General features: G+C 55.3%; 1 protein-coding gene across 10 annotated transcripts in view; it reads left to right on the forward strand.

Annotated features, from left to right (window-relative positions):
- CAMK2B (calcium/calmodulin dependent protein kinase II beta) overlaps window positions 1-27,943 on the forward strand; it is a 93,197-nt gene that overhangs the window by 17,721 nt on the left and 47,533 nt on the right. For all 10 annotated transcript variants that reach the window (XM_065884038.1, XM_065884045.1, XM_065884039.1 and 7 more), the window contains exon 2: window positions 15,883-15,977. In XM_065884038.1, the coding sequence (XP_065740110.1) occupies window positions 15,883-15,977 (95 nt within the window). The remainder of the gene's footprint in view (window positions 1-15,882; window positions 15,978-27,943) is intronic.

The raw sequence follows: 27,943 nt of genomic DNA on the forward strand, positions 1-27,943 counted from the left end.
CTGAGCCCCTGCTCTGGCCGCAAGCCCCCAGCCCCTGCTCTCCGTGTTGGGATGGCGCTGCTAGACTTCTGCTCAGCTCAGGTTCCCAGACTCAGTGGCTCCTGCCCCGCCCCCACTGGAATATTCCATCTATTCCCACCCAGCCCCCTACTCTTTCTGAGCCAACAGAGGGCACCTGATAGGCGAATGTGCAGGAAGGGTGCGGAGGGGTGTCTGCGTTTAGGTCTTGCCTGTGCCACCCACAGTGCCGTGAGCAAGGCATTGGGTGCCCTCACCCTTCCCATCTTCCACAGGGGTCCTGAGAGCCCAGGGGCAGACACTTTGGAAGCTGTAGAGGGTGGTCCCGGGTGCTATCAGATCTGGAGAGTCTGTGACACCCCCAGCACCCTCCTCACCCTGTTCACGTCCTCGGTCGCGCTGGGGTGTCAAGGTTTCAATGTGACTCAGATATACCGTAATTTTCCTTATGCTTTTCTTTCTTTCTTTCTTTCTTTCTTTTGGCTGTGTCGGGTCTTAGTTGCGGCACGCGGGATCTTTTGTTGTCGTGGGCTTCTCTCTAGTTGTAGCTCGCGGGCTCTAGAGTGCGCGGGCTCGGTAGTTGTGGTGCACGGGCTTAGTTGCCCCGCAGCGTGTGGGATCTTAGTTCCCCTGACCACCTGCGTCCCCTGCATTGGAAGGTGGATCCTTAACCACTGGACCACCAGAGAAGTCCCTTCTTACGCTTTTCTGCCTGTGGTTAAAAAAATCCCCCAACTCCCACCCCTGTCATAAAAAGATACTTTGTTTTCTCTTTATACTTAAAAAAAAAAAACCTGATGGACTTTATTTTTTAGAGCAGGTTTATGTTTACAGAAATATTGGATGGAAAGTAGAGAGTTTCCATATTTACCTCACAGCCAGGCCCCAGTTCCCTTTCCTGTAACCATCTCACTTGCGTTCAGACGTGATACACTTGTTACACTTGATGACCAATATTCCTACATTAATATTAACTGAAGCCCATAGTTTCCATAGGGTTCCCTCTGTGTTGCACAGTTCTACAGGATTGACAAAGGTATGATGTCATGCATCCATCATTACAGTATTCCAGATCCTCTGTGCTCCTCTATTCGTCCCCTCCCATCCTCCAGAGCCCCAGACAACCACTTTTTACTGTCTCTATAATTTTGCCTTTTCCAGAATGTCATGGAGTTGTGAATCATACGGTGTGTAGCCTTTTCAGATTGGCTTCTTTCGCTTAGTACCATGCATTTAAGTTTCCTTCCTGTCTTTTCGTGACTTGATAGCTCGTTCCTTTTTAGTGCTGAATAATATTCCCTTGTCTGGAGGTTCCTCAACTTAATTATCCGCTCAGTCTACTGATGGATGTCTTGGTTGCTTTTAAGTTCTGGCGATTACGCATACACCTACTATAACCATTTGTGTGCAAGCTTTTGTATGGACATAAGTTTTCAACTCCGTTGGGTAAATACCAAGGAGCACGATGGCTGGATCACATGGTAAGACTGTGTTTAGTTTTGTTAGAAACTGCCAAGCTGTCTTCCAGAGCAGCTGCCCCATTGTGCGTTCCCACCGGCAACGAGTGAGAGCTCCCGTTGCTCCACAGCCTCACCAGCCTGTGGTGGTGTCTGTGTTCTGGATTTTGTCCGTTCTAATAGGTTTGCGGTGGTATCTCGTTGTTTTAATTTGGATTTGATGACATATGATAAGGAGCATCTTGTCATATGATTATTTGCCATCTGTATACCTTCCGTGGTGAGGTGTCTGTTAAGGTCTTTGGCCTATTTTTAATCAGGTTGTTCTTTTTATTATTGTTGTTTTTTTTTTAATTTTGCGGTACGCGGGCCTCTCACTGTCGTGGCCTCTCCCGTTGCGGAGCACAGGCTCCGGACGCGCAGGCTCAGTGGCCATGGCTCACGGGCCCAGCCGCTCCGTGGCATATGTGGGATCTTCCCGGACCGGGGCACGAACCGGCGTCCCCTGCATCGGCAGGCGGACTCTCAACCACTGCGCCACCAGGGAAGCCCCTATTGTTGCATTTTAAGAGTTCTTTGTATATTTTGGATACGAGTCCTTAATCAGATACGTGTTTTGCAAATATTTTCTCCCATCTGTGGCCTGTCTTCTCATTTGCTTACCCCATCTTTCACAGAGCAGAAGTTTTTTATTCTAATGAAGCCCAGCTTATCAATTCTTTCTTTCCTGGATCATGCTTTTGGTGTTGTATCTGAAAAAGTCATTGCCAAACCCAAGGTCACCTAAATTTTCTCCTGCGATACCTTCTGGGACTTTCATAGTTTTGCATCTTACATTTAGGTCTATGATCCATTCTGAGTTAATTTTTGTGAAAGGTGTAAGGTCTGTGTCTAGATTCATTTTTTGGCATCTGAGTGTCCAGTAGTTCCAGTACTGTCTTAGACTGTTCAGGCTGCTATAGCCAAATACCATGAACTGGGTGGCTTATAAACAAAAAAGATTTGTTTCTCACAGTTCTAGGAACTTCAAATCCAAGATCATGGCTCTGGCAGAATCAGGGTCTGGTGAGACCTGCTTCCTAGATGGTCATCTTTCCCCTGTGTCCTCACATGGCAGAAGGGCTGGAAAGATTTATCTGGGGTCTTTTTTATAAAGCATTAGTCTTGTTAATGAGGGCTCTGCTCTCATGCCCTAATCACCTCCCAAAGGCCTCACCTCTTAATACTGTCCAATTGGGGTTAGGATTTCAACATATGAATTTGGTGGTCGGGGCCTGGGGGTGGGCATGGACACAAACGTTCAGTCCATAGCAAGCACCATTTTTTGAAAAGACAATCTTTTCTTCCTTGAATTGCCTTTATTCCTTTGTCAAAAATTGGTTGACTGGGCTTCCCTGGTGGTGCAGTGGTTGAGAGTCTGCCTGCCGGTGCAGGGGACGTGGGTTTGTGCCCCGGTCCGGGAAGATCCCACATATGCCGCGGAGCGGCTGGGCCCGTGAGCCATGGCCACTGAGCCTGCGTGTCCGGAGCCTGTGCTCCACAACTGGAGAGGCCACAGCAGTGAGAGGCCCGTGTACCACACACACACACACAAAATTTGGTTGACTATTTGTGTGGGCCTATTTCTGGGCTCTCTATTCTGTTCCATTGATCTATTATCTATTCTTTTACCAAACCACACTGTCTTGATTACCGTAGCTTTATAGTCTTGAAGTCGGGTAATGTCAATCGTCTAACTTTGTTCTTCTCAACAATATTGTGTTGGCCATCATGGGTCTTTTGCTTCTCTGTCTGCTACATTTGATCTTAGCCAAAAAGCCGAGAAGCAATTTTTGCCTCTCCGTATAAACTTGAGCATCAGTTGGTCTATAGCCGTACGATATCTTGCTGGGATTCTGATTAGGATTACATTGAATGTATAGATCAACTTGGAAAGAACAGATATTGTGACAATATCAAGTCTTCCTATTCACGCATGGGATATCTCTCCGTTTATTTAGTTCTTCTTTGATTTCATTCATCCGTATAGACCTTGTACATGTTTTGTTGATTTACACCTAAGTGTTTCATTTTTTGGTGCTAATGTAAATAGTATTGTGTTTTTACTTTCAAATTCCACTCGCTCATTGCTGATATATAGAAAAGAAATTGACTTTTGTATATTAATCTTGTATCCTTCAACCTTGCTATAATCATTTATTAGTTCCAGGATTTCTTTGGTCAATTCTTTGGGGATTTTCTACATAGATAATCATATCATCTGGGAAGAAAGACAGTTTTATATTTTCCTTTCCAGTCTGTATACCTTTTATTTCCTTTTCTTGCCTTACTGCATTAGCTGAGACTTGCAGTATGATGTTGAAAAAGAGTGGTGAGAAGGGACATTCTTGACTTGTTTCTGAACTTAGAGGAAAAGCACCTACTTTCTCACCAAAAATATGATGTTAGTTGTAGGTTTTTTGTAAATGCTTGCTGCGGACTGAATTGTGTGCCCCCCAAATTCATAGGTTGAAGCCCTAACCCTCCCATGTGACTGTATTTAGAGATTGGTTATTTAGGAGGTAATTAAGGTTAAAAGAGGTCATAATGGTGGGGCTCTGATCTGATAGGATTAGTGTCCTTATAGGAAGAGACACCAGACACTTTGCTCTTTCTCCATATGTACCCACTGAGGAAAGGCCAGGTTAGCACACAGCAAGATGGTGGCCACCTACAAGTCAAGAGAAGAGAGCTCATATAAGAAACCAAACCCTGCCGGACCTTGATCTTGGACTTCCAACCTCCAGAACTATGAGAAAATAAATACATTTCTCTTGTTTAAGCCACCCGGTCTATAATATTTTGTTATCAGCCTGAGTTGACTAATACAATGTTCTTTATCAAGTTGAGAAAGTTCCCCTCTATTCCTAGTTTGCTGAGAGTTTTTTTTTTTTTTTTGCGGTACACGGGCCTCTCACTGTTGCGGCCTCTCCCGTTGCGGAGCACAGGCTCTGGACGCGCAGGCTCAGCGGCCATGGCTCACGGGCCCAACCGCTCCGTGGCACGTGGGATCTTCCCGGACTGGGGCGCGAACCCGCGTCCCCTGCATCAGCAGGCGGACTCTCAACCACTGCGTCACCAGGGAAGCCCTGAGAGTTTTTATTATGAATGGGTGTTGGATTTTGTCAAATGCTTTTTCTGCATCTATTAATATGATCATGTGATTTTCTTTTTAAGCCAGTTGATGTGATGCATTACATTAATTGGTTTTCAAATGTTGAACCAGCCAGGCTTGCACAACTGGGATAAATCCTACTTGGTCATGGCGTATAATTCTATTTATACATTGGTGGATTCAATTTGCTAATATTTTGTTGAGGGTTTTTGCATCTATGTTTGTGAGAAATATTGATCTGTAGTTTTCTTGTAATGTTATTATTGATTCAACTTCTTTAATAGATATAGGTCTATTCAAATTGTCTATTTCTTTTATTTTTTTTTACTGTTTAAAATTGAGGTATAGTTAATCTCCAATATTATATTAGTTCTAGGTGTACAATATAGTGATTCAAAATTTTTACAGATTATACTCCATTTAAAGTTCTTATAAAATATTGGCTGTATTCCCTGAATTCCCTGTGCTGTACAGTATATCCTTGTAACGTATCCATTTTATAAACAGTAGTTTGTTATCCCCTACCCTTATCTTGCCCCTCCCCCTTCCTTCTCCCCACTGGTAACCACAAGCTTGTTCTCTATATCTGTGAATCTGTGTTTTGTTATATTCATTCGTTTGTTTTATTTTTTAGATTCCACACATAAATGATATAATACAGTATTTGTTGTTCTGGTCTATTTCTTCTTGTGAGAGTTTTGGCAAATTGTGTCTTTCAAGGAATTGGTCCATTTCATCTAGGTTTCATCAAGTTTGTGGATATAGAGTTGTTCATAGTATTTCTTTATTATCCTTTTAATTTCCAAGGGGTCAGTAGTGATGGCTCCTCTTTCATTTCTGATGTCTGTGTCCTCCCTCTTGTTATCTTAGCCTGGCTGAAGGCTTGTCAACTTTATGGGTCTTTTCAAAGAACAGCTTTTGGTTTCATTGGTTTTTCTCTGTTGATTTTCTGTTTTCAGTGTCATTTATTTCTGCTCTAACTTTTATTATGTCTTTTCTTCTGCTTACTTTGAATTTAATTTGCTCTTCTTATTTCTAGTCGCCTAAGGTGGAAACGTAGATTATTGATTTTAAGTCTTCTCTCCTAATATATGCAATCAATGGTATAATTTTTTTCTAAGCAGTTTTTTTTTACTGCATTCCACAATTTTGATGTTTTATTTTCATTTTCACTTTGTTAAAATGTTTAAAATTTTCTTTCGAGATTTCTTCTTTTTTTATTTTACTGTGTAATTTATTCCATATTTTTATTTTTAAATGTTTGTAAATTGTAAAATATTACACGTAGACGATTTTTCATTTAAAAAATAATGTGGGGCTTCCCTGGTGGCACAGTGGTTGAGAGTCCGCCTGTCAATGCAGGGGACACGGGTTTGCGCCCCGGTCCAGGAAGATCTCACATGCCGTGGAGTGGCTGCGTCCGTGAGCCATGGCTGCTGAGCCTGCGGGTCTGGAGCCTGTGCTCCGCAAAGGGAGAGGCCACAGCAGTGAGAGGCCCGCGTACTGCAAAAAAAAAAAAAAAAAAAAAAAGTGAAACACCCTTGCACCTAAAAACCCAGAACAAGAAGGTAAACTTGGGCTTCCCTGGTGGCGCAGTGGTTGAGAGTCCGCCTGCCGATTAAGGGGACATGGGTTCATGTCCCGGTCCGGGAAGATCCCACATGCCGTGGAGTGGCTGAGCCTGCCTGTCCGAAGCCTGTGCTCTGCAATGGGAGAGGCCACAACAAAAAAAACAAAAAAGAAGGAAAAAAAAAGAAGGTAAACTTGACCCACTGACCTTTTCCCTGATTCATATCCTCTATCATTAGCCTCCTTACCCAAGAGGTGATGCTGTTGAGGTTTCTTCTTTGACTCTTGTGTTATTTGGAAGTATGTTGTTTAATCCCCATGTATTTTGGGGTTTTCCAGCCATCTCTTCTTTTTTCATTTCCAATTTAATTCCATTGTGATCTGAGAGCATACTTTGTATTATTTCTTTTCTTATAAATTCGTTAAGGGTGTTTTATGGCCCAGAATGTGCTCTATCTTAGTGAAAGTTCATGTGAGCTTGAGAAGAATGTGTGTTCTGCTGTTGTTGGATGAAGTTGTCTCTAGATGTTAATTACATCCAGTTGCTAGATGATGCTTTTCAGTTCAGCTGTGTCCTTCCCAAATTTCTGCCTGCTGGGTCTGTGCATTTCTGATAGAGGGGTGCTGGAGTTTCCAAGTGTACTAGTGGATTCACCTACTTTTCCTTACAGGTCTTTCAGTTTTGCCTGATGTAGTTTGTCCTTCTGCTGCCGGGGGTATACATGCTAAGGGTTATGTCTTAGAGAAATGACCACCTTATCATGATGTGAAATCTCCCTTTGTCCCTGGTAACTTTCCGTACTCAAGTCTGCTCTGTCTGAGATCAATATGGTATATCTCTCTCCGTCCTTTGACTTTTTTTCATTGTGGTAAAATATACATAACATAAAATTTACCATTTTAACCATTGTTAAATGTAGAGTTTAGTGCCATCAAGTATATTCACAGTGTTGTGTAACCGTCACCACTACCCATTTTCAGAACTTTTTCATCACCCCAAACGATAACTCTGTACCCACTCAGTAATCCCATTGAGTCCCACTTCCTTCAGATCCCACTGTGTCCCCTGGGCTGGTGCCCACCCTCTTGTTCCTGTTGGCTTTGCTGCCTTGAGCCCTCCAGGAAGCTTCTCAAGGATGTCTGTACCCGGTGGAACGGGGACTCAGGGGACCCCGCTATGGCGGGGAGGGGTGGTGGATCTGGGCGGTACTGAGAGTGACCGTGTGAGGTGTGAGGCCCGAGAGGTTTAAGAGCAACACGGTGTCATGGACAAGCGTCAGAGTCGGGCTGTTCTCATCTGTGTAGGACTCACAGACTTGACGTGACTGTATAAAGTAACAGTGATGACGTGAGCGCATGAGAAATGTGAAAGGATTACCCTTTGTGGTCATTTATATCTAAATCTCATTAGGATGTAGGGTGCATTTTGTCATAAGCCTTACGTGGTCAGGACATGGCTCCCCAGTCTGCTCACGGAGCGTTCCGTCTGCTCTCAGCACTGTCAGAAATGTAAGAAAACGTTCTCTCTGAGTTGACGTTCCTGGCTCTTCCAGGTGAAGCCCTGCTCCCCGGGGTGTCTGGGAGGAGGGCAGTGGGGGGACCTTGATGCCCGCGTGGGTGGGGAGGGGGCTTCCGATGGGAGGAGCGGCCGCCATGGCCTGGGTGCCCTGTTCCAAGGGGCAGGCAGGGAGAAGAGGGGGCCACGCTGGGGTTTCCTCCATCTGAGATGCACCCACAGACTCCATGGGCAGCGCTGCTGTTCTTGTGTTTGGGTGGGTGTCCTCAGATGGCATTTCTGTCCCACCCTGGCCATTTGTTTCTTTGTTGAGGGATGCATTCGGTGTTGAGCCCTTAGACTAGAACCCTTCCCTGTCCCCCGCTCTTGGCCCAATTGAGACTTCTTTGGGTAAAGATTTCTCTGGACTTGAGGACATGGCGGGGGGGAAGGGTAAGCTGGGACGTAGTGAGAGAGTGGCATGGACATATATACACTACCAAATGTAAAATAGATAGCTAGTGGGAAGCAGCCGCATAGCACAGGGAGATCAGCTCGGTGCTCTGTGACCACCTAGAGGGGTGGGACAGGGAGGGTGGGAGGGAGACGCAAGAAGGAGGAGATATGGGGATAGATATATATGTAGAGCTGATTCACTTTGTTATACAGCAGAAACTAACACACTATTGTAAAGCAATTATACTCCAATGAAGCTGTCAAAAAAAAATAAAAGTGAAACAGTGAAGACCAAAAAAAAAAAAAAAAAAAAAGATTTCTCTGGTCAAAGAAGTTAGGGAAAGGCTGTACCTCGTACTCGCTGGTTGGAAATTCACAGTACAGATGACCGTGTTAAAGGCCCTGGGAAGTTCTGCAGTAAAAAAGGAAGGAAAGAAGGAGGGAAGGAAGGAAGGAAGGAAAACATTTTAACTTACTGGTTTCTAAACTCTTTTGCCCACAGAACCCCCTTCGTACCTAACATCTGGGAACATCTTGTGGAGCTAATATGTGATGATGGTCATTTGGGAAATGTTTGACTGGTACACGCAGTGGCAGATTCCATAAGGCAGAGTTGGGGGCCAGCATGTGCTATGGGTTGAATCGTGTCTCCTCCAAATTCAGATGTGGACTCCTAACCCCCGTACCTCAGAATGCGACCTCATCTGGAAATAAGGTTGTCATAGACGTAATTAGTTAAGCTGAGGTGGAGGGTGGGCCCTCATCCAGTAGGACTGTGTCCTTCTGAAAAGGGGAAACTTGGGCAGAGACACACAGGGAGAATGCCATGTGAACATGAAGGCAGAGATGGGGGTGATGCTTCTACAAGCCAAGGAGCCCCAGGGATCACCAGCAAAACCCCAGAAGCTGGAGAGAGGCCTGGGACAGTGTCTCCCTCACAGCCTCAGAAGGAACCGACCCCGCCAACATGTTGGTCTTGGACTTCCGGCCTCCAGAACTGTGGGACGATCTCTGTTGTTTCAGCTGCCCAGCCCATGTACTGGTGGCCCCAGTACCCTAGCACAGCATGGATGACTTAAGACTTGCATTTCTGGCCCAGGCTCAGAAGTCGGGGCCGGGGAGCTGCCAGGATTCCAAGGAAGGACCTTGGAAAGGCCAGGGTCGGACTTTGGGGAAGTGGCAAGAGGTGGTGTTTTCATCGCTGGCGTGGGCTGTAAATCACCCAGCGACTGTGCCTTTGGAAATAAACTCTACAGAAATAACCGAGATGTTTACGGCAGGCATTTACAAGCAGGGAAATTGGAAACACCCCAAATGCCTGCCAATCAAGGAAGCACTCGGCTACCCATGGAAGGAACGTTCTCTGTGGTGAAGATGACAAGTATATGCGATCTAGGTCAGAGAGTGGGAATTGCGTGATGTTAAATATATAAATTGTGATGTTAAATATAAAAGCAGGAACTCAGGCGCTGATAAGAGGCATGCCAGGATGCTGCAGAGACCACAGGGATTAAATGTTGTCCAGTGTCGGTCTCTAGCGTGTCTACTTCAGGCCCTGTTCTGGAACGCAGGACGTTCTGGGTCCTGGGCAGGAGTGGGACACGGTCTCCTGAGCTCTGTGTGCCGTCCTGTTGGTGGACGCTGGGCAGCCCTCATGGGCCTGCGCTCTGGACGTCGCTCTTGTACTGGGACCTCATGCTCCCGCCCAGCATGGCACGTGCTTGCCCAAATCCCCTCGGAGCCAGCACACTCTCCTCACCGGCTCTGACCCCGAGGCCGGGGAGCCTGGGGAGGGTCCCATACCTTCCTGGTGTCCCTGGACGGCGTCCACCGGTGAAGCAGTATGTAGCTGCCGGATCGTGCCATGGAAGAGTCGTTCACAGGGTGGGGAAGTAGTGAGAGGGAAAAGCAGAACAGAAACGGCAAGAGGCTCCTGAGTGTTGAGGAAAGCCTTCCTGTGGTGTAGGCCTCACTGGAGACACATCAGAACATCGTGGGATGCCAGACAACGGGTTACGGAGATGGAGGCGGCTTCGACTTGCTCTATTGAAACCACTTGTTTACTCCATTTTCTGCTGCGAGCAGGGATTCTGTTTTTAAAATTGTTATTATAAGCAGGAAAAAACCCTCACAACAACCTCATGTAGAAGTTCCTATTTTCTACCAAATTGCTTAGGTCCAGATTAAAAATATAAAGGGACCTCCCCCGTCATTTTAATCAAAGGTAGAAAAAAAACGTTTTGCTAACACACACATAAGCAACAGCTTGATGTAGTTTAAATCCACAAATCCAAGCAAGCGAAGGGCCTGGCGTGGTGAGTGAGCGTGTCTGCTGGGCTGTCCTCTCCGCTACCCGCCCTCCCCGCCCCCGAGCGCTGGCCCAGACCCTCCTCAGCCGAGCCCACTTGGGGCGGCCCAGGCCGGGCAGAATGGACGTATCCGGCCTCAGGCTGGTTCAGGACATCCATGTGTTAATTAACGCGGTAAATAAAACTGTTGGACCAGCCAAGTGCCTCTGCTGCCTGCGCAGCCTGTTCCAGAAAGATCTTCGTGTGTGGATCTGCCTGGGGAGTCGGGGGCCAGGACTGAGCACTGAGCGGGCATCCCTGCGCTCACCCTGTGTGGGAGCCTTTACAAAGCGGATAAACAAGGCTTTGGTCCTTTCCTTTCCCTCGGGACTCCTGGCTGCTTTGGGCTGTAGAAGTTAAGGCTGTGGATGGGTCCGAGCCGTGGGCCCTTGTCTCTGGCTGGCTGTCAGGAATTCCCGCTTCCCGAGCACCTGAGTTAGCAGAGTATGGATGGGATCTCCCGGGTTGTTTGGCCACCGGGTGTGTCTGCCGCCGGGCTGTGGAAACAGCTCGCAGCCCTGGTGGCAGGCAGGCAGGTGCCTGCGAGGCCGGGACTGGGTGAAGAGAGCCGGAGTCGGGTGCAGGGCTGGAGCCAGGGATGGGGGCGGTGGAGACAGGAGCTGCCATGTCCCTGGAATGTCTACTGGGAGGGATGCAGTGGAAGCGCGGAGCGGCCGCTGAGCAGCAGAAGTAGGGGCTCCCCGGGTTGCACGATTCTGACGCCTGCTCCATGCCGGGACCTCTGCACGTGCTGCCTGTGACCGTCATGAGGAAGCCCTGCAGCCCCAGGCCCCGGACGCAGGGTCCCGAGAGCAGCATCCATGGTCAGCGCTTCTGTGTCCCTGCCATGGGGACAGGGCGAGACCGGACCCTCCCGCCCCAGCAGCCTCTCCCACCAACACGCTGTGGTCAGCGGGCAGAGGGCAGGCTGGGCAGCTGGGCTCGGCCAACAGAGCAGGGAGTAGACAGGTCCCCAAAGCAGGCGTAGTGGGGGCCTCCATGGGGGCTGCAGGTAATCAGTCTCAGGGGCAAGTTCCAGGTGGCAGCGGGCGGGCGGGCACGGGGGCAGCTCAGAGGCATGGCCACAGGTTGGACGGGGAGCAAAGAGAGTAAAGGGGACGGGGAGCCGCTGGCTGGCTCACTGCGTCTGCCCGGTGTGCAGGGGCCAGTCACCCCCTTCGCTGGCGAGAGACTGACCCTCGAGTGCCACCGTGGGTCCACGCGGCCACAGCAGTGCTGGGCGCCCACCTGCAGCAGACCAGACCCCAGGCAGCTGTGGCGTTAACCTGCCCCTCTCTCTGGCCGGCCTCTCTGGTTGTGGTCCCACAGCAGACAGGAGAGTGCTTTCTCATCCGCCAGCCGGCAAGGACTGAGAGAGTGTTTTCTTCCTTTCGTTAGCTTTACCTGATTTTTAAAAGCCCCACGACATGCTTGGTGCCCGGGAGCCTCCTCCTCTGAGCACATTATTCAGATCACTCGAAACCCACACCGGGCATCGTGTGGCGACCTCGAGGTTCGGGGGTCCCCCCACCAGGCGCGCCCTCTTCCCAGGCACCTTCACCCGCACCCAGACCCCCACCTTACTGGCTTCTCCCCCGCAAGCTGCGCTGGGTGACCTTGCTGACCCTGCAGCCGGCCACCACCCGCCACGCCGTTCGTGGACGGTCGGAGTGTCGGACAGCGCAGGCAGGTCCCCCCCGGATGCAGTGCACTGTGCGCCCTGTCCGTGTGCGCTTCTGCGTCTTCATCCCAGCCTATCTGTGGGTACGGTGGGGAGCCTCCTGCCTTGATCAGGGGCTCCGTGGCCTCCGCTCCATAGGAGACATCCCCCCACCTACAGACGCTCCCACTCATCCAGGGAAGCCTCGGGAGGTGACCCTCTCCTGCTGGCCTGCGGTCCAGAGTCTGCCCCATCCCGGGCTCTCCCTGTCCTTCCAGAAGGCTGCCCATTCTTGTCCCGCTGGCCTGACACTTGCTGAGGTCCAGCATCTCCACTCTCCACAGTCGACCTGTGGTGCTTTTACTCTCTTAGCACAGTCTGGACACTGTGCCTGACCCCAGCATCCCGATTGCATGTGGAGAGCCACAGCGTAGGGCCAGAAACGGACGATGAATAATTATAATAAAGTGGGCAAAGTGAGCCGAGACACGCGCAGCGTCCGGCGTCCAGAGGAGACCAGGCTGACTTCTTGTGGGAGCTGGGAAAGATTTCTGAGAGGAGGTACTTAATTGAGTCTTGAAGGATGCAAAGGAGTTTGCCTGGGGGCAGTGGGGACGCGCTTAGGATATGGACCGGGCCCTTTGTCCGTGTTGTCTCAATGACTGTAAGTTTCCGGGGGGCAGATGCTGTGAGCACTGAGGGAGGGTGGTTGCTGGCCTCACTGTTGTCTGTGATGTTCAAGGTGTCGGGGGCCCCCAGCCCATGGCCCGCACGGCACATGCTTTTTGGCATGCTGGCACTTCTGGGGGGCTTCCTTGTGATGGGCCTCGACTAACTAGCAGAGCGACCAGGAAGGGGGCGCATGCCTGGGGTGGGGGTGGGAGGAGACTGGGGGATGGTGGTGACCGGGAGGCTGGCTTCAAGGATGAAAGAGGGGAGCTGAGGGGCTGCCCGAGGGGCGGTGGTCATCGGGGGCAGAGCCTCTTCCCTGCACTCTCCCTCTGGGTAGTTAAGTCACGGAGAGCCCTCTAACTCGTGAGCTTCCGCAGGCGCCTGGCCAAGCTTTCCTGGTGACTTCCAAGTGTCTTCAGCTGGGAGACTGAGCTCTGAGGGCTCCCCAGGGGCCCGGCAGAGCCTCACCCCAAGCCGACCCAGGTTCCCCCTTATAGCTGACAGGCATTGGAGTGCAGGTGCCCCGTGACAGACCAGGGTGGGGTGGCCGGGCCCGGGGGTCGGGCAGCTCTTTCTAGAACTTCTCTTCAGGCTGGGCAGCAGGGGCAGGAGAAGCCCTACACCAGAGGGGCTTCCAGAGGTGCCCTCCCCCACACCTGGCAGGCAGGACTCCGGGAGAGGAAGGCCTGTGTCCAGGAGCAGGCCCTGTGCCAGCCTGAGTGCAGCCTATGAGCACCATTATTGAGCGCTTGCTGGATGCCAGGAGCTGTGCCTGCCGCCTTCCTGGTTTCCTCCAGCGTGTGGCTCCTGCCCGCTTGGCACTGGCCTCATCACCAACCCAGAGCCTTCTACGGAGGAGAGAGCAGGGTCTGAACTGGAAGATATGGGGCAGTGGGGCAGCCCGTCCAGGATCGTCCATCTGGCTGCCGGCTCTCGTTCACTTTATTTATGTGCATCCTGCCGTGCGCCAGGGAGGATTCCCGGCTCCCTGTCACTTAGTCCTGGACTTACCCTGGCAGGGCAGCAGCCGGTGGACAGGCTGCATGGGTCCCTTCCCCCTCCAGGGATGAGCTCACCCTAGGGCCCCTTGGTGCCTCGCCTGGCGCCCACCATGCTGAAAGCAGCCCCCTGGCTGTTGGGAACTTCCAGCATCGTGGGGTCGGATTCTGGCATAGGAAGCTCTATCCCAAGGAGGCTTGTGAGCCAGTGCTTGGTTGTCCGTGCGCTTTGGGGGCCAGAGCGCGAAGGGTGGCGGCTCAGCCCTGTACGTGTGATACCCTCCGCCCTCCTGGGCAGGAAGCGGATTTGAAGACCAGGGATGGGCTGGGTTGGTGAGGGTGAGGCCAACGCAGCCTCTGGCGGCCCTCGCAGTGACTCTGTGAGCCTTTCCTGCTCCTTAGATGGATGGGAAGACTGAGGATCAGAGGGTGCAACCTGGTGCAGAGCAGGCCTTGAACCCAGACCTGCTCAAAGCCTGTGGCCTTTCCCCCTCACCACGCTCTCTCCCAAGCCAGTCTCACCGGTCAAAAAAAAAAAAAAATCCTTTCTTTATGTTTTTTTTCTTAAAATAATAATAATAAAAAAGAATATTTTGAGAATGTAACCCATGCACTTAGTGAGAAAATCACACAGGACAGAGGATGTAGAGTGAATTGTGTGCCCCCCGCCCAACCCCCGGCTCCCCGTCCCGCAGAGGCAGCCGCTGCCCAGTTCCCTGGCTGACTTTGGAAAAGCAAAGATATGGCTCTGAGCACAGCTAGTGATCATAAAGACCTGGGTCGTTAAGAAGATGTTCAAATAGATTTAGTGTAATATTTATTTATTTTCCAAGGAAGTGAATAGTCTGTCTTAATGACGTTTTGATCTCAAACAGGATTAGAGCAAAAAAGCGTTCCCTGTTTAAGACGCTGCTTTCCTGGGGCCCAGAGTCCGGGTTCGGGCAGCTGGTGGGCTTCTCAGGCTGCGTGGGCAGCAGGGCCCTGGGGTGGGGTTATGAGGGGGGTCGGGGGGAGGCTGTGTTCTGATGGAGGCCGTGCCTGCAAGGGCCTCTGGGGAGGGAAGGTGGGGGAGGGGCCTGCGGTCAGGGGTGTCCCCAGCCCCCCTGGCCCCACGTGCTCAGCCACCTGTGGCCTTTGTGCCCACCTCTCCCTGGCGGCCTCCAGTCTGGACCCTTCCCAAGACATTTCCCGTTCCGGCTGTGTCTCATACGTGCTGGGTCTAATGTTCTTCGAAGATGATCTCAAATCAAATTAAACCGACGGTGGTGACAAGTTGAATACCACGGAGGACCTTCTGACGGGCCCCAGGCTCCCTCCGGCCTGTGCCCCACGCCTGCCCTGGACCCACACGGGCCTGTTCTCTGGCCTCTGGCTTGCCGTGCCGCCTCCTGCAAAACTTCCTCCTCTCAAGGGTCACTGTTTTGGGGCCACGTGCAGGACGTCTCGATGGCCTTGGCAGTGGTCACCCACTCTCCTGGGTTCCCTTCTCTTGGCTCTCCAGGCTGGTCCCCTCTCCTCTCAGGAGCACTAATGCTGTGGGCGTGTAAATGTCTCCTCTGCTATGGGACTCTGCTGTAACTTGGGGCAGTGTTGGTGGAGGATCCGGGGGAGGGGGCCCTGGCCTCCAGCTTTGCAGCTTAATTATGCGATGCTTCTCCCTCCCTCCAGAACCTTCACAGAGTCCCCACTGGCTGCACCAGTCTATTCCGCTGTCTGGAGCTGGGCCAGGGTTCATTGCTCTGGGAGGACTCACTGGGTCTCACGGCCTGGGCATAGAGCGAGGGAGGATGCTCGCTTAGAGGCCCTCGGTCCAGCTGGCCCATGAGGATGCCCAGGCAGGGTGTCTCGCAGGAGCTGGGTGTGCCAGTCGGCTGGGCTCTGCCAGCTGCTGGGAAAGGGGCCCCTGCCGGGCTGGCACTGGGCGGGGTGGGCTGGGAGTCGTTTTGGGGGAGGGGCGCCCCTTCCTCGCACAGAGGCTGGGCCTCATGACTGGGTGCTGGGTGTTCACCGGGGGATTAATCGGCTCCCTGCCTCTGTTTCCCATTTCTCCCCCAGGGGGGCTTTCTCTGTGGTCCGACGCTGTGTCAAGCTCTGCACCGGCCATGAGTATGCAGCGAAGATCATCAACACCAAGAAGCTATCCGCCAGAGGTAGGGAATGGCTGTGCTGGCTGACGAGGGCCGGGGGCCGGGGCTGGAGCCCGTCCTGAGGGATCGGGTTCAGCCCGTGGCTCATGGGGGGCACAGATGGAGCGGGGGCAGTGGGACGTGAACGGTGCCCGTGGCCGAGTGGGGCCGGGAGGGAGAGGCACCCGCACACCCTCACATCTGGAATTGCACTGTTGCTCTGGTTTGGAGGCTCGTGGAGCCCCTGCCTCACCTCCCCAGGGCTGGACGGGGAGAGGCGTGTGGCCAGGTGGCTGAAGTGATCAGGTAAGGTCGTCTGCCCACGAACTGTGGGCCAGAGGGGGCCTCGGTGACCTGAAGACTTTGGGTGACAGGGCAATGCTTGAGGGGCGGCACGAACGGCATGTTTCCTAACTCAGCCCCCGCCGGTCTTCTGGATGCAGGGATGCACGTGGGGACTCATCTGCCTGTGCTGGGGAGGGCTCGGGGGTCTGCAGGGGTGGGCTTGGTGCTGGCCCCGGGCATGTGGCCTCACCCCATCCAGCACCGTCGAGAGCCCTTGCTGGGGGACGGCCCGTTCTGGGCAGACGGACAGACCCCTGCCCTCATGGGATCCAGTGGAGTTCCACGTGGCGGGGATGAGGCGGGACGTCGGGGCAGGGGATGACACGGGGCGACAAGGCCAAGGTGGAGGTGCCGCCCTGAGCAGGTGATGTCAGAGCACAGAACCGAGGGGACGGGGGGCAGGGAGCCAGGCAGGGGTTCTGGTGGGGCCTCCAGTGTGGGTGTGGAGGCATGGGCCGTCCCAGTGAGGTAGTAGCACCACGGCCGCCCCTTGTGCTGTGAGGAGCCCACAGATCTCCAGCCCCAGGGTCAGACAGGAGGGGCTGGGTGACCCCTTTGGCAGAGGGAGCTAAGCCCCTGGCCTGACGGTCTCCCACCTCCAGGCACACACATGACCCCACTTAACACCCAGACACAAATCTGAGCCAACAGAGAGGCTCCTTCTCTGCAAAAGGCCCTGACTGTAGGCAGTCCTGGCCCGAATCCCTCCGCGAGGCTGGTGCTGAGAACGCCTCCGTCTGTAGGGTCTGCAGTTTCCAGCGCGGCGGCCTGTGTGGGCAGGCGGCTGAGCCCGCTCTGCGGTTCGCTGAGCTGTGTGTACGTGTTGTTTGGGCGCCTGCTGTGTCCCAGGCCTTCAGGGTTGAGTGTTTCCAGGGGCGGGCGCTGCTGTCCCAGCCTAGCCGAGGGGCTGGTTGAGCTCGGGTGATGAGGATGACACTGGGCCCCGCAGAGACAAGAGTCTGCGAGCCAGACAGCCCTGGGGTGTTTGTGTCGGGAAAGCTCAGATCCCGCAGCTAAACTGTGATCATAATAATAATGCACAAGCTAATATTTACCGAGCGTTTGCTGTATGCATGGTGCCGCCAGATGCAGGGCAGCTTCCGTGTTTACTGACACTGGGTGTGCGGCACTGGTGAGCCACCAGTGTCAGATGTTTTCGGGGGGATGTGTCCGCACAGTGTGTCCGTGGAGTTTCTAAAGCAGGAGGAACATTCCGCTTCATTCCATAGGCTTGTGCCAGGCCACAGGAGGAGAGAGAGCCCACCTTCAGAGGTCCCATGGACTCATGAGGGACACCCTCACTCATCCACCAGCTTTACCTAGCCTCTCCCAGTCAGTGCCCAGCACTGAGGATGGGGTGATGAGCAAACAGACCCAAACAAGCCACTACAGCCCCATTCGAGGGATGGGAGCACAGGGGACAGAACAGGGAGGTTGGATGGGTCTTGAAGGATGAATAGGAGTTTGTGGAACTCAGGCAGAAAACCACCTGGGTATGTTTCCGTGGAATCACGCAGCTCCTTTCAAGGAACCTCACGCTCCCCTGTTTATATCCTCAAAGTGTTCTATAAATCGGGAGGATCAAAAGCAGTGGAAGGGCTTCCCTGGTGGCGCAGTGGTTGAGAGTCCGCCTGCCGATGCAGGGGACACGGGTTCGTGCCCCGGTCCGGGAAGATCCCACGTGCTGCAGAGCGGCTGGGCCCGTGAGCCATGGCCGCTGAGCCTGCGCGTCCGGAGCCTGTGCTCCACAACGGGAAAGGCCGCAACAGTGAGAGGCCCGCGTACCGCAAAAAAAAAAAAAAAGAAGCAGTGGAAGTCTGAAATTCCTTGCGTGCTCCACAATTACAACCTGCTCTTTCTTCCACCCCTGCAGTAGCAGGCCTGCTGCCCACTTCCTGAGAGCCAGCCTGCTTTCCATTGAGTCCCGGAGGCTGGGCCCCCGGAGACCCCTGCTAAGGGCACCGCTGTGGAGCTGTGCAGACCTGGGGCTCCGTCAGCCCTGCGCCTGGCCTCAGTCTCCTTCCTGGCTGGGCGTAGCCTGGGTTGGATGGTGGCAGGCAGCGCCGCCAGCCAGGACTGGTCTGGAATCGAAGCAGCCAGCCCTTGTCTATTGTCACCTTCCCTCGGGACCACTTTCCGGGCCAGGGAAGCCAGGACACCCCCTGCTTTGCCTCTACTCTTGGGCCCCTGTATTGCCCAGGTCTGTGGAGGTCTTGGGCATTTTATCCCCCCGTTTACCTCGTCATTATGGAAAATTTCAAACATCCCCAAATGTAGAAAAAATAATAGAAGGAGCCCCCAGCTTCGACACAACAGTTTCCAGCTCCCAGGCAATTTAGTTTTCATCTGTAACCCTCCCCATCTCCCACCCCCGCCCATATATCTCGCAGCAGATCCCAGGCCGGCCACCATTTCACCCATAGTGTTCAGCATGTTTCTGTAACGGAAAAGGATTCGAGAAACAACTGGCACCTCCCTGTGCAGGGACCCAGAGATCTTCTGACCCTCTCCAGCCCCTTTCGGGGCTTTCCGAGCTGAGTGGGCAGCGGAAGGGGTGAAGGGAGAGGGTCTTGGGCCCCCGACCCTCATCTTTACGCTGAGTGTGGACCAGCAATGGGGCAACCAGGCTGCTGGGTTTGGTCTTGTCGCCGCACAGCCCTGACCACCTCGCTGTATGACCCTGGCCACGTTACTTAGCCACCCTGTACCTTAGTTTCCCCAGCTGTAAAATTGGGATAAGTCTGATATCTACCTCAGAGGGGCATTGTGAGGGTGAGAGAAGGACTGAGGTGCTTGTAAGGAGCTGGCTGAGTGTGGTGCTGCCAGGGCACCCGCTGCCTTCTTCCCCCTTTCTTGCCAGACTATCCTGCCAGGCCTGCAGGCTCCAGGACGCCTCCTCCAGGAAGCCTCCCTGGGCCCTCCCATCCAGCTTGGAACCCCCCAGGTCCCGAAGCAGTCACCTTAGACATTTCTTCATTGATCACTTGCTCCTTGAGGGCAAATGCAGTGGGTTTGTCTCTGGGCCTTCCCAGCTCCTGGCCCAGAGCCTGGGAAAACACACGTAGGAACATCCCATCCTCTCCTTACCAGCCTTTGGGGGCTGGCTCCACAAAGCCCAAAGTTCTCACCTGGCCTGACACTCAGCCTTTGGCCCTGTCTTCTCCTTAACTCCCAGCAGCTCTGCTCAGGCACTTGGTCTTTTCTGGTTCTGTACACCCCAGGGCCTTTGCACCTGCCTTCTCTCTGGAAATGCTTTTCCTAAACTTTGTATCTGCTTAACTCCTGTTGATGACACTTCCTCAGAGGGGTTTCCCCTGAGTCTCCAGTGGGAATCTGGGATCTAAGCACCCTGTTTTTATTTTTTGGCTGTCTCCCCGACGAGACTGCCAGGACTTCATCTGTTTCATTCACCACTGTGTCTTCCACACCCTGCTCAGGCCCTGACAGGTGCTGAGCTCTCCATGGTTTTGAATGAATGAATGAATGGATTTTTTTTTTTTTTTTTTTGTGGTACGCGGGCCTCTCACTGTTGTGGCCTCTCCCGTTGCGGAGCACAGGCTCCGGACGTGCAGGCTCAGTGGCCACGGCTCACGGGCCCAGCCACTCTGTGGCATGTGGGATCTTCCCGGACCGGGGCACGAACCCACATTCCCTGCATCGGCAGGCAGACTCAACCACTGCGCCACCAGGGAAGCCCGAGTGAATGGATTTTGAAAGAGCAGATGTGTAGTCTGTGCTGGAGTGAGGTTAGTCTCCCAGGTGTGAAGTTGGGATAGGGACTGGGTGGAGTGAGGTCTAGAAGAGGGTTTGCTGCAGGGTGGGGTTTGCAGGGGAGGCCCCTGGTCACTGAGCACCTGAGCATTTGGGAGGTCCAAGTTCAGGAGAAGTTCCATGGTGAAGCCTGAGGGTGGTGAGGAAGCAGGGAGGCGAGGCCTGGAGCTCACTGCTCCTGCCTGAATCCTGGTGACCACCGTGCAGCCTGCACCTGTGTTCTGCAGGGTCCGACATGCTCCCAGCAGAGGGTCCAGACGCCAGACCGGTCCCCTTCCCAAAAAGGCCATTTCAGAGATGCTTGCCCCACCTGTTGTCCTGGAAGGCGCGGGTGGAGGGGAGCGGCCCATGGGTGGGGAGGAGAACGCCAGGCAAGCGCCCTAGAAAGAGGGAGAGTGGGAAAATGGAGACTGGACCCAGAGGCCGGAGGGGAGGCCCCACTTGTGCCAGCTTCATATTCAGTGCAGTGTGGAGCGGGCTCGCTCAGCACTGCAGGCAGGGTGTCCACTCCTGGGCTGAGGAGACAGGCTTAGTCCTTCAAGGCTTCCAGGGATAAGGAGAGCAGCAGGAGGACGACGCTGGTGCTGGACACACAAACACTGTCCCACCCGGTAGCTGGCAGTCCTTGGGGCCACGAGGACACTGCAGGTTACACCCAGCTTGTGCCAAAGGCAGGAAGAGTTAGATTTTTAAAATTTAATACTTAATTAAATAGAGGACTGTGAGACATTCAGAGGCTGTGAATGTACTGAATAATGGGAGATTATTAAACTACTGTTAACAAAAGCAGTTAGAGGAAAATTAATTGACGGGGTGGGGGGATAAGAGAGCAGCAGGCCCGTGAGGCTTACAAAGGTTTCCTGTTGCTCCTGCATCCGCTCCCCCCCCCCCCCTCGCTCACTGCCAGCACTAAGGGGCTGGTCTGTTGGCCTTTGGAGGGAGCCCCATGGACTGAGCTCCATTAGTACTTACTGGCCCCAAGTGTCCAGGGAGCAGGTGTCCCAGAAATGACCCCGGCCTGCAGCTGACCTCGGGGGAAGGACCCTGCACAGGAACGAGGGCTTTGACCCTCAGCAGCAGTTTTCACGAGGTCGGTGGTGGGTGCCCCATTCCACAGATGAGGAAACTGAGTCCCACAGAAGCAGAGACGTGCTCAGGATCCCACAGCCATAATGAGCAGAGCCTGGGATGGGCGGCTCTAGATTTCACCCAGCTGCGGAGGACCCAGGGTGGATCAGGTGTGGGGCTGACCTCACAGGTTGGGGGGCTGACCTTACAGGTGGGAGGCTGACCTCACAGGTGGGGGGCTGACCTCACAGGTAGGGGCCTGATCTCACAGGTGGGGGTCTGATTTCAAAGGTGGGGGGCTGACCTCACAGGTATGGGGCTGATCTCACAGGTGGGGGTCTGATTTCAAAGGTGGGAGGCTGACCTCACAGGTGGGGGGCTGACCTCACACGTGGGGGGCTGACCTCACAGGTAGGGGCCTGATCTCACAGGTGGGGGTCTGATTTCAAAGGTGGGAGGCTGACCTCACACGTGGGGGGCTGACCTCACACGTGGGGGACTGAGCTCACAGGTAGGGGCCTGATCTCACAGGTAGGGGTCTGATTTCAAAGGTGGGGGGCTGACCTCGCAGGTATGGGGCTGATCTCACAGGTAGGGGGCTGATCTCAAAGGTGGGAGGCTGACCTCACAGGTGGGGGGCTGACCTCACACGTGGGGGGCTGACCTCACAGGTAGGGGCCTGATCTCACAGGTAGGGGTCTGATTTCAAAGGTGGGGGGCTGACCTCGCAGGTATGGGGCTGATCTCACAGGTAGGGGGCTGATCTCAAAGGTGGGAGGCTGACCTCACAGGTGGGGGGCTGACCTCACACGTGGGGGGCTGACCTCACAGGTAGGGGCCTGATCTCACAGGTGGGGGTCTTATTTCAAAGGTGGGGGGCTGACCTCACAGGTAGGGGCCTGATCTCACAGGTGGGAGTCAGATTTAAAAGGTGGGGGGCTGACCTCACAGATGGGGAGCTGACCTCACAGGTGGTGCTGACCTCACAGGTGGGAGGCTGATTGCATAGGTGGGGCTCACGGGTCGGGTTAGGGATTCACCACACAGGTGAGGGACTCAGCGCACAGGTGAGGAGACAGGCCACATACGTTGAGATCTGGGGCTCACTTCTGAGCCTCCTCCCGCCCCCAGGCTGATGCCCAGTTTACCCCCAGCTACCTTCACCCGGGGCCACCCCCTCCGCAGGGCCTGTGTGGCCCCTTCTGCCTTGGGGGGCACCCCTGCCGGAGCTGTGACAGGGCGGAGCTGTCTGGCCTCTAGGGGCTCTGGGGCTGAGCCTGCACCCCGGCCAAACCTGCCCGGAAGCCTTCGCCCAGCAGGAACCGGGGGCTTTCCTGCTGCAGCCGGCGCTGCCGCTTTCCTGTTGGCCCCCCGCGACCCACAAAAGGGAAGACGACCGAGTCAGAGGATAACAAGCGCCGGGGAATCCGCGGAACTGGGTTACCGGAGGACGCGGCGCCGCATTGCAGGGTCGGCTGAGCATGCGCCGCGGGCGCTGGGCTCCTCTCCCCTCCCCTCCCCCTCTCCCCTCGGTCACCCCTCCCCAGCCTGGGCACCCTTCCCGCCTATTCCGCGGCCCCGCCCCTGCCCCTCCCTGGCAGCTCCTAGCGCCCCAGGGGCGGAGTCAGGGCCTCACCGTATAACGTCCCAATATCAGATAAACAATATTTTTTTAGAATAAGTATGTCCCAAACCCCCAGCCAGCTTTTGATCGACGCTGCTCTCGAATCGGGGCTCCAGGGGACCCTGGGCAGTGGGAGGGGTCTTCCTAGGGACCCGGAAGGTGGGTGGAGTAGGAGGGTCCCTTTCTTGGCCCCAGGCTCAGTCTTTAACTGGACAGACCCATCCCTCCCGGGTTCTGTTGCCAGGACTTGGGCTTTTGCGGAGTTGGGGCACCCACCTGCAGGTGGGGAGGGAGGAAGAGGGAAAGTTGGGGGCCCCTGTGGGCAGGGGGGACCCTCCCCCAGTCCCATGCCAGGGGGAGGATGGGGGAGCAATGAGGGAACAGGCTGCGGTGGCCAGATTTAGAAGTAATTTGAATTTCAGATAGGCTGTGAAAAATCTTTGAAGACAAATACGTCCCAAACTGCATGGGACATACTTGTATTAGAAAATTATTTATCTGAACTTGGGACATATTTATATGAAAAAAAACTTGTTGCTTACCTGAACTTCAGATTTAACTGGTCGTTTTGTGTTTTATCAGGCAATGCCAAACAGAGTTGTTGAGAGAAGAGATCTTTGTCATTAATTGATTATTCAAACAGGCTAAGTCAAAACTTCCTCAAACTGGGGTGAAGACAGGAGAGGAGAAAGGGGGTGGAGACCAGGCTGTGTGGGCAGGGGTCCTGGTGGACAGCCCCTCCGTGTGCTTGGTGGCCTCACCTGTGAGGAGGAGAATATGGCAGCTCCGTGGCCCTGTTCCCTGGTTCTGGGGTGTGTCTGTTTCTGGGGCACGGCTGCCTCTGTGAACCCTGAGTCCCATGGGCTGGGGGGGCCTGATAGCGATGCTCCGTGAACTCAGGCCACAGCGGTGCCCACCCCATTGAGCTGTAGAGGGTCAAGAGAGGGTGGGGAGGTGGCAGCGCCTAAAAGGTGGACTGGTCCAGGGTTACTGGGAGGAAATCTCCACAAACTCCTGGGCCCCTGTGGGGTTGTTTTATCAGCCATTCCTGTTATTCCCCAAATCTGGAGGGGTCCTTACCGGCAGCCCTGTGCACCCCACATGCACCAAGGGCCCCCCTGGAGGTGAGCGTAGGGTCAGAGGGGCAGCCACAGGCTTGAGGACCCGCCCTCTTAGTCAGCACAGCAGCCCCCGGCTCCCAGTAGGCTGGCTCTCTGTCTCCACACAGCCTGTCTCCCAGCTCCGGGGGGGGGGGGTGGGGCGGGGCAGGGCACAGGGGCCTCTTGGTCTCCCTCCCTGAGCCCAAGGCTGTGCTTTGCGCACAGTAGGTCCCTAACGAACATGATGAAGGGGTCGGGGGAGCAGAGCGCTTTCAACTCAAGAACTGAGCTGGAGGAGGGGTCTTTTGGGAGGTGGTGGTCTGGGCCACCAGTAACTACAGATGGAAGGAGGAGGCTGGTGGGAGGGAGGCGTCCCAGAGGCCTTGCTGAGTCTGAGTAGGACCCTGACAGAATAAGCCCTGCACCCTCTGGAGGCCATGCCCTAGCCTGGAAAGCACGCCGTGCTGTGACAGTGTCGCGGGTGCTATCTTGGGGTGGGCTGTGATGAGACCCCCACCCCCGGCATAGGACGTATTGCACTGGGGCTGGGGAAGGAAGAAGGAAAGGAGGAGGCCACTGGTGGGCTCCTGCTGTCACCATGCCCTACTGTACTGGAGGGTGACACTGTCCCATTTTACAGTTGACAAAACTGAGGACTCGAGAGGATACTCATTTTTATTCACATCAACTCCTTTTTGCCTATCAGTCAGCGTGGGAGCCCGCCCTAGGGTCGTGGGCATGACCAAACACAGGATGGGGACCCCGGACAGCTGAGATGGACAGCAGTCTGTGTCACACAGGCTCAGGGCCCGGGGAGGACACTGCACGTCACGCAGGCCACTTCGGGTGCACTCGGGGCAGAGTGAGCAGGTGACCAGAGAGTGGGGTGCCCCTGGCTGCCCCAGGGGGATGCGGTTGCTTGTTTGAATAATTCCTTGCTGGCAGGGGACCGAGGCCACCACTTGGGGATAGGTCTGCTCTGCTCCTGGTCTGCCTGGGAGGAGGGCCGCTTGGCTGGGTGAGCGGGCTGGGGAGCCTACAGCTAGGCCATTCGGGCCCTCCCGGTTTCACCAGACATCAGGGCAGCACATCACACGGGGCCTCAGTGCCAGGCCTTACGTCATGAAATGCCACGTCTGTTTCAAAGCTGAGCTGTGCCCCGTGTTGGGTGATGACGGCTCTGAGCCTGAAGAGGGCGAATCTGTTCCCATGGAGGAGCAGCTGAAGGGCCACGGGGACTGCAGAGGGAGGGCTCTGGGGACCACGTGGCCAGCTAACAGCTCAGAGGCCTCAGCGCTGCAGTGTGGGGAGCGGTAGGTCGCTGGCCCAGCTCCCATACACCTGGCAGCTTGTCCGTGCCCCTCAAGGGCCCTTTCTTTGTCCCAACGAGGCAGTGACAGCTGCAGGACCCACACAGGTGCCCTCCCTGGGCTGTGTGGCTGCCAGGTGACGCTGGTGTCATCATGGCTGGTTACGTGCCGCCTTTTAAAAAGAAAACACACACAGGAAACTACCATGGGAGCTGCTCTTTTCATAATCATGGCTTTGCCAGTGCCCGCCAGGGCCTGAAGCGTGACTAGACCTTCCTGGGGACCCCAGTGCTGGATGCAGAGCAGGATGGGATGCCCCCAGGGCCCTAGATGCTCCCTGGGTGAGGAGGCTGGGGTCAAGCATGTTAGCCCGTTGAAGGCTTGAGAAGCCCCAGGAGAAAGACCATAGGATGGCTGAGGCCTCCACGCCAGCCCCCCTGGCTGGTGGCCCAGCTCCGATGCCCTACCCCACGGCCTTCCTGTGCCGCGTCCTCCATCTGAAAGTTGGAGGCGATGTTAATAACAGCCCTATGTCGTGGGGAGCCCTGGGCAGGTTGTGGGGCCTGTGAAGAGCCGAAGAGCAGACAGCAGAGGCTAATCCGAGGCCACCCGCAGACGCTCTTGTGCTCTGGAGCAGAGGAGCGACCAGGGTCCCAGGGCAACGCCCCCCTGTGACCTTCCTCCAGCTCCTGAACCAGCTTGTACCCCTTGACGGTGACCGGATGGTCAGGCCCCGCTGCAGGACCCTGCGCTACCCCTGGGGTCGCTCCCACCAGCCCCCTGGGCCCTGTCGGGAGGCGAGAGCCACCGAGGCCCTGGCTTGGGGACGTCCTTCCCGGAAGTCCTGTCTTCTCCTGCCGTCTGTCCCTTCTGCACCCAGAAAGGGGCTGAAGCTGAGGTCGGAGCCTCCAGGGTCAGCAGGTGCAGGTGGCTTACACTTGAACTGGCCTCTGTCTGCCCTGGTCCACCCACCCCCAGGCCTGCTCACCCCCTTCCTGGGACCCTGAGGGCAGGACTGTAGGTGGTAGGGTGAGGTGCGCAGGCGGGAGGGTGCTGTGGGTGCTGTTGTGGACCCCGCTGGCTGCTGTGAATGTCCAGGATGTCCTATCAGAGTCTGACTCGGCAGCTTGGAACCACAAGAGCTTCTGGCCCGTGTTCCCGCGCTCTGTTCCCCTGGACCCCGACAGCTTTGGGACACGTTGAGTGAAGGAGTTGATGCTGGGCAGTGATTACCGTGAGCCCGCATGAAGTGGGGTGTGGATATCTGTGAGCCTCTGAAGAGTCTAGAAAGCTCTCTGTGCCATCCGATGGTGTAGGCGGTGGAGACAGGTGGGAAGGAGAGGAGGGAACCCCGGATGACGCATCCCGGGGCCCTGTGGTGCGGGTCACCTGGGGACAACAGGTCCTTGCCCTTGTCCAATGCAGCTGCGGACCCCCACCTCCTTTTGGAAGAATAGAAGCCCCTGGAGAGGAGACAGCTGCTGGGGTCCTGAGTGTCGTGTTGGACAGAGGCTGGAAGAGGGAAGTGAGAACAACAGCGAGGATGACAGGCCAGGTGCCCAGCTCTGTGTGCAGGCAGCGGGGAGAGGCCGGCAGCTGGGGTTTCCTCTCTTCCGTGGCCTCTCCCTGGGAACACCCCCCAACCCTTTTCACACATGGGAAACAGACTCAGAGAACAAGGCTTGGTCCCGTTCAGGGCCCTGTGTCCAGTGTCCCCGTGGCCACCCAAGCCCGGCCCATAGGTGAGCCTGCCACACCCCAGCTTGACGACGTTGGTTTGGGTTCACTGCTGGGTGAGCCTGGAAGGAACAGGAGCCTGGGCAGCCCCCCACCCTGTGGAGCCAACAGCTGGACAGCCAGGATGGGACGTGGGAGCTGCCCCCAGCCCTGCAGGCTATGGCTCTCCTCGGACCTCCTGAGGTGGGCAGCGTGGGCATCTGACCTCCCCCCCCGGGGAGGGGCGGCACTGTCTCTGGCTTGGCGCAGGACCCCTGGCCTTTGGTCACACCCACCCGGGTGAGGACAGGCGAGGCAGCCAAGGGCAGGGGCTGCTGCCTGGACTCCCCACAGCTGCCGTCCTCCAGCCGCACCCGCACCCCCATGCTGCATGTTCAGGAAGGTGATTCTGTAGACATGTCACCCTCTGGGGCCTGGCCACACGCACACTCCCACACCCCGCAGCCTGTCCACCCCTTCGCTGTGGGCATCCTTCTCCCCTGGGGCCTTGGCCACAAGGGGTGGGCGTCTATGCTTCAGTGCAGAAATGGATGGTGACCCCGGGGTGGGGGCCTGACCCCAACCTGAAGCTCGGATCCCTGCTGACTCGGTGTCCAGGAGCTGCTGAATTTGGCGGAGTGTCCTGGGCAGCAGCCATGGTGGCCCACGATCTCCAGCCGGTTCCCTGACGTGTCCCAGCCTCCCATGTCCCAGGCCAGGACCCCAACAGAGCCCTCTGCCATCCCCTCGTCCCCAGCTCTCCCTGGCCAGGTCATCCTCCAGCCAGGGTGGGCAGTGGGGGAACTGCAGAAGTCCGCGGAGACCCTTGTGCAGGTGGGGTCTCCCCAGTGAACACAGCCCGCCCAGCCCCAGGGGCTAGGGGGGTCCAGTAGGCATCGGGGAGGAGAGAGCGTTCCTGAACCCCTCCATGTGCCAGGCGGTGTGGGCTTTTCATGCGGGGTTTCATGTTCGGTCCAGCCTGACCTGTCCTTACTCCTGACTTCCCGGGACGTGGCCGCACTTGTCCTAGGCCGAGCCCCGGGGAGAGGGTGGCAG

The sequence above is a fragment of the Phocoena phocoena genome, chromosome 9, assembly GCF_963924675.1.
Source record: "Phocoena phocoena chromosome 9, mPhoPho1.1, whole genome shotgun sequence".
NCBI lineage: Eukaryota > Metazoa > Chordata > Mammalia > Artiodactyla > Phocoenidae > Phocoena > Phocoena phocoena.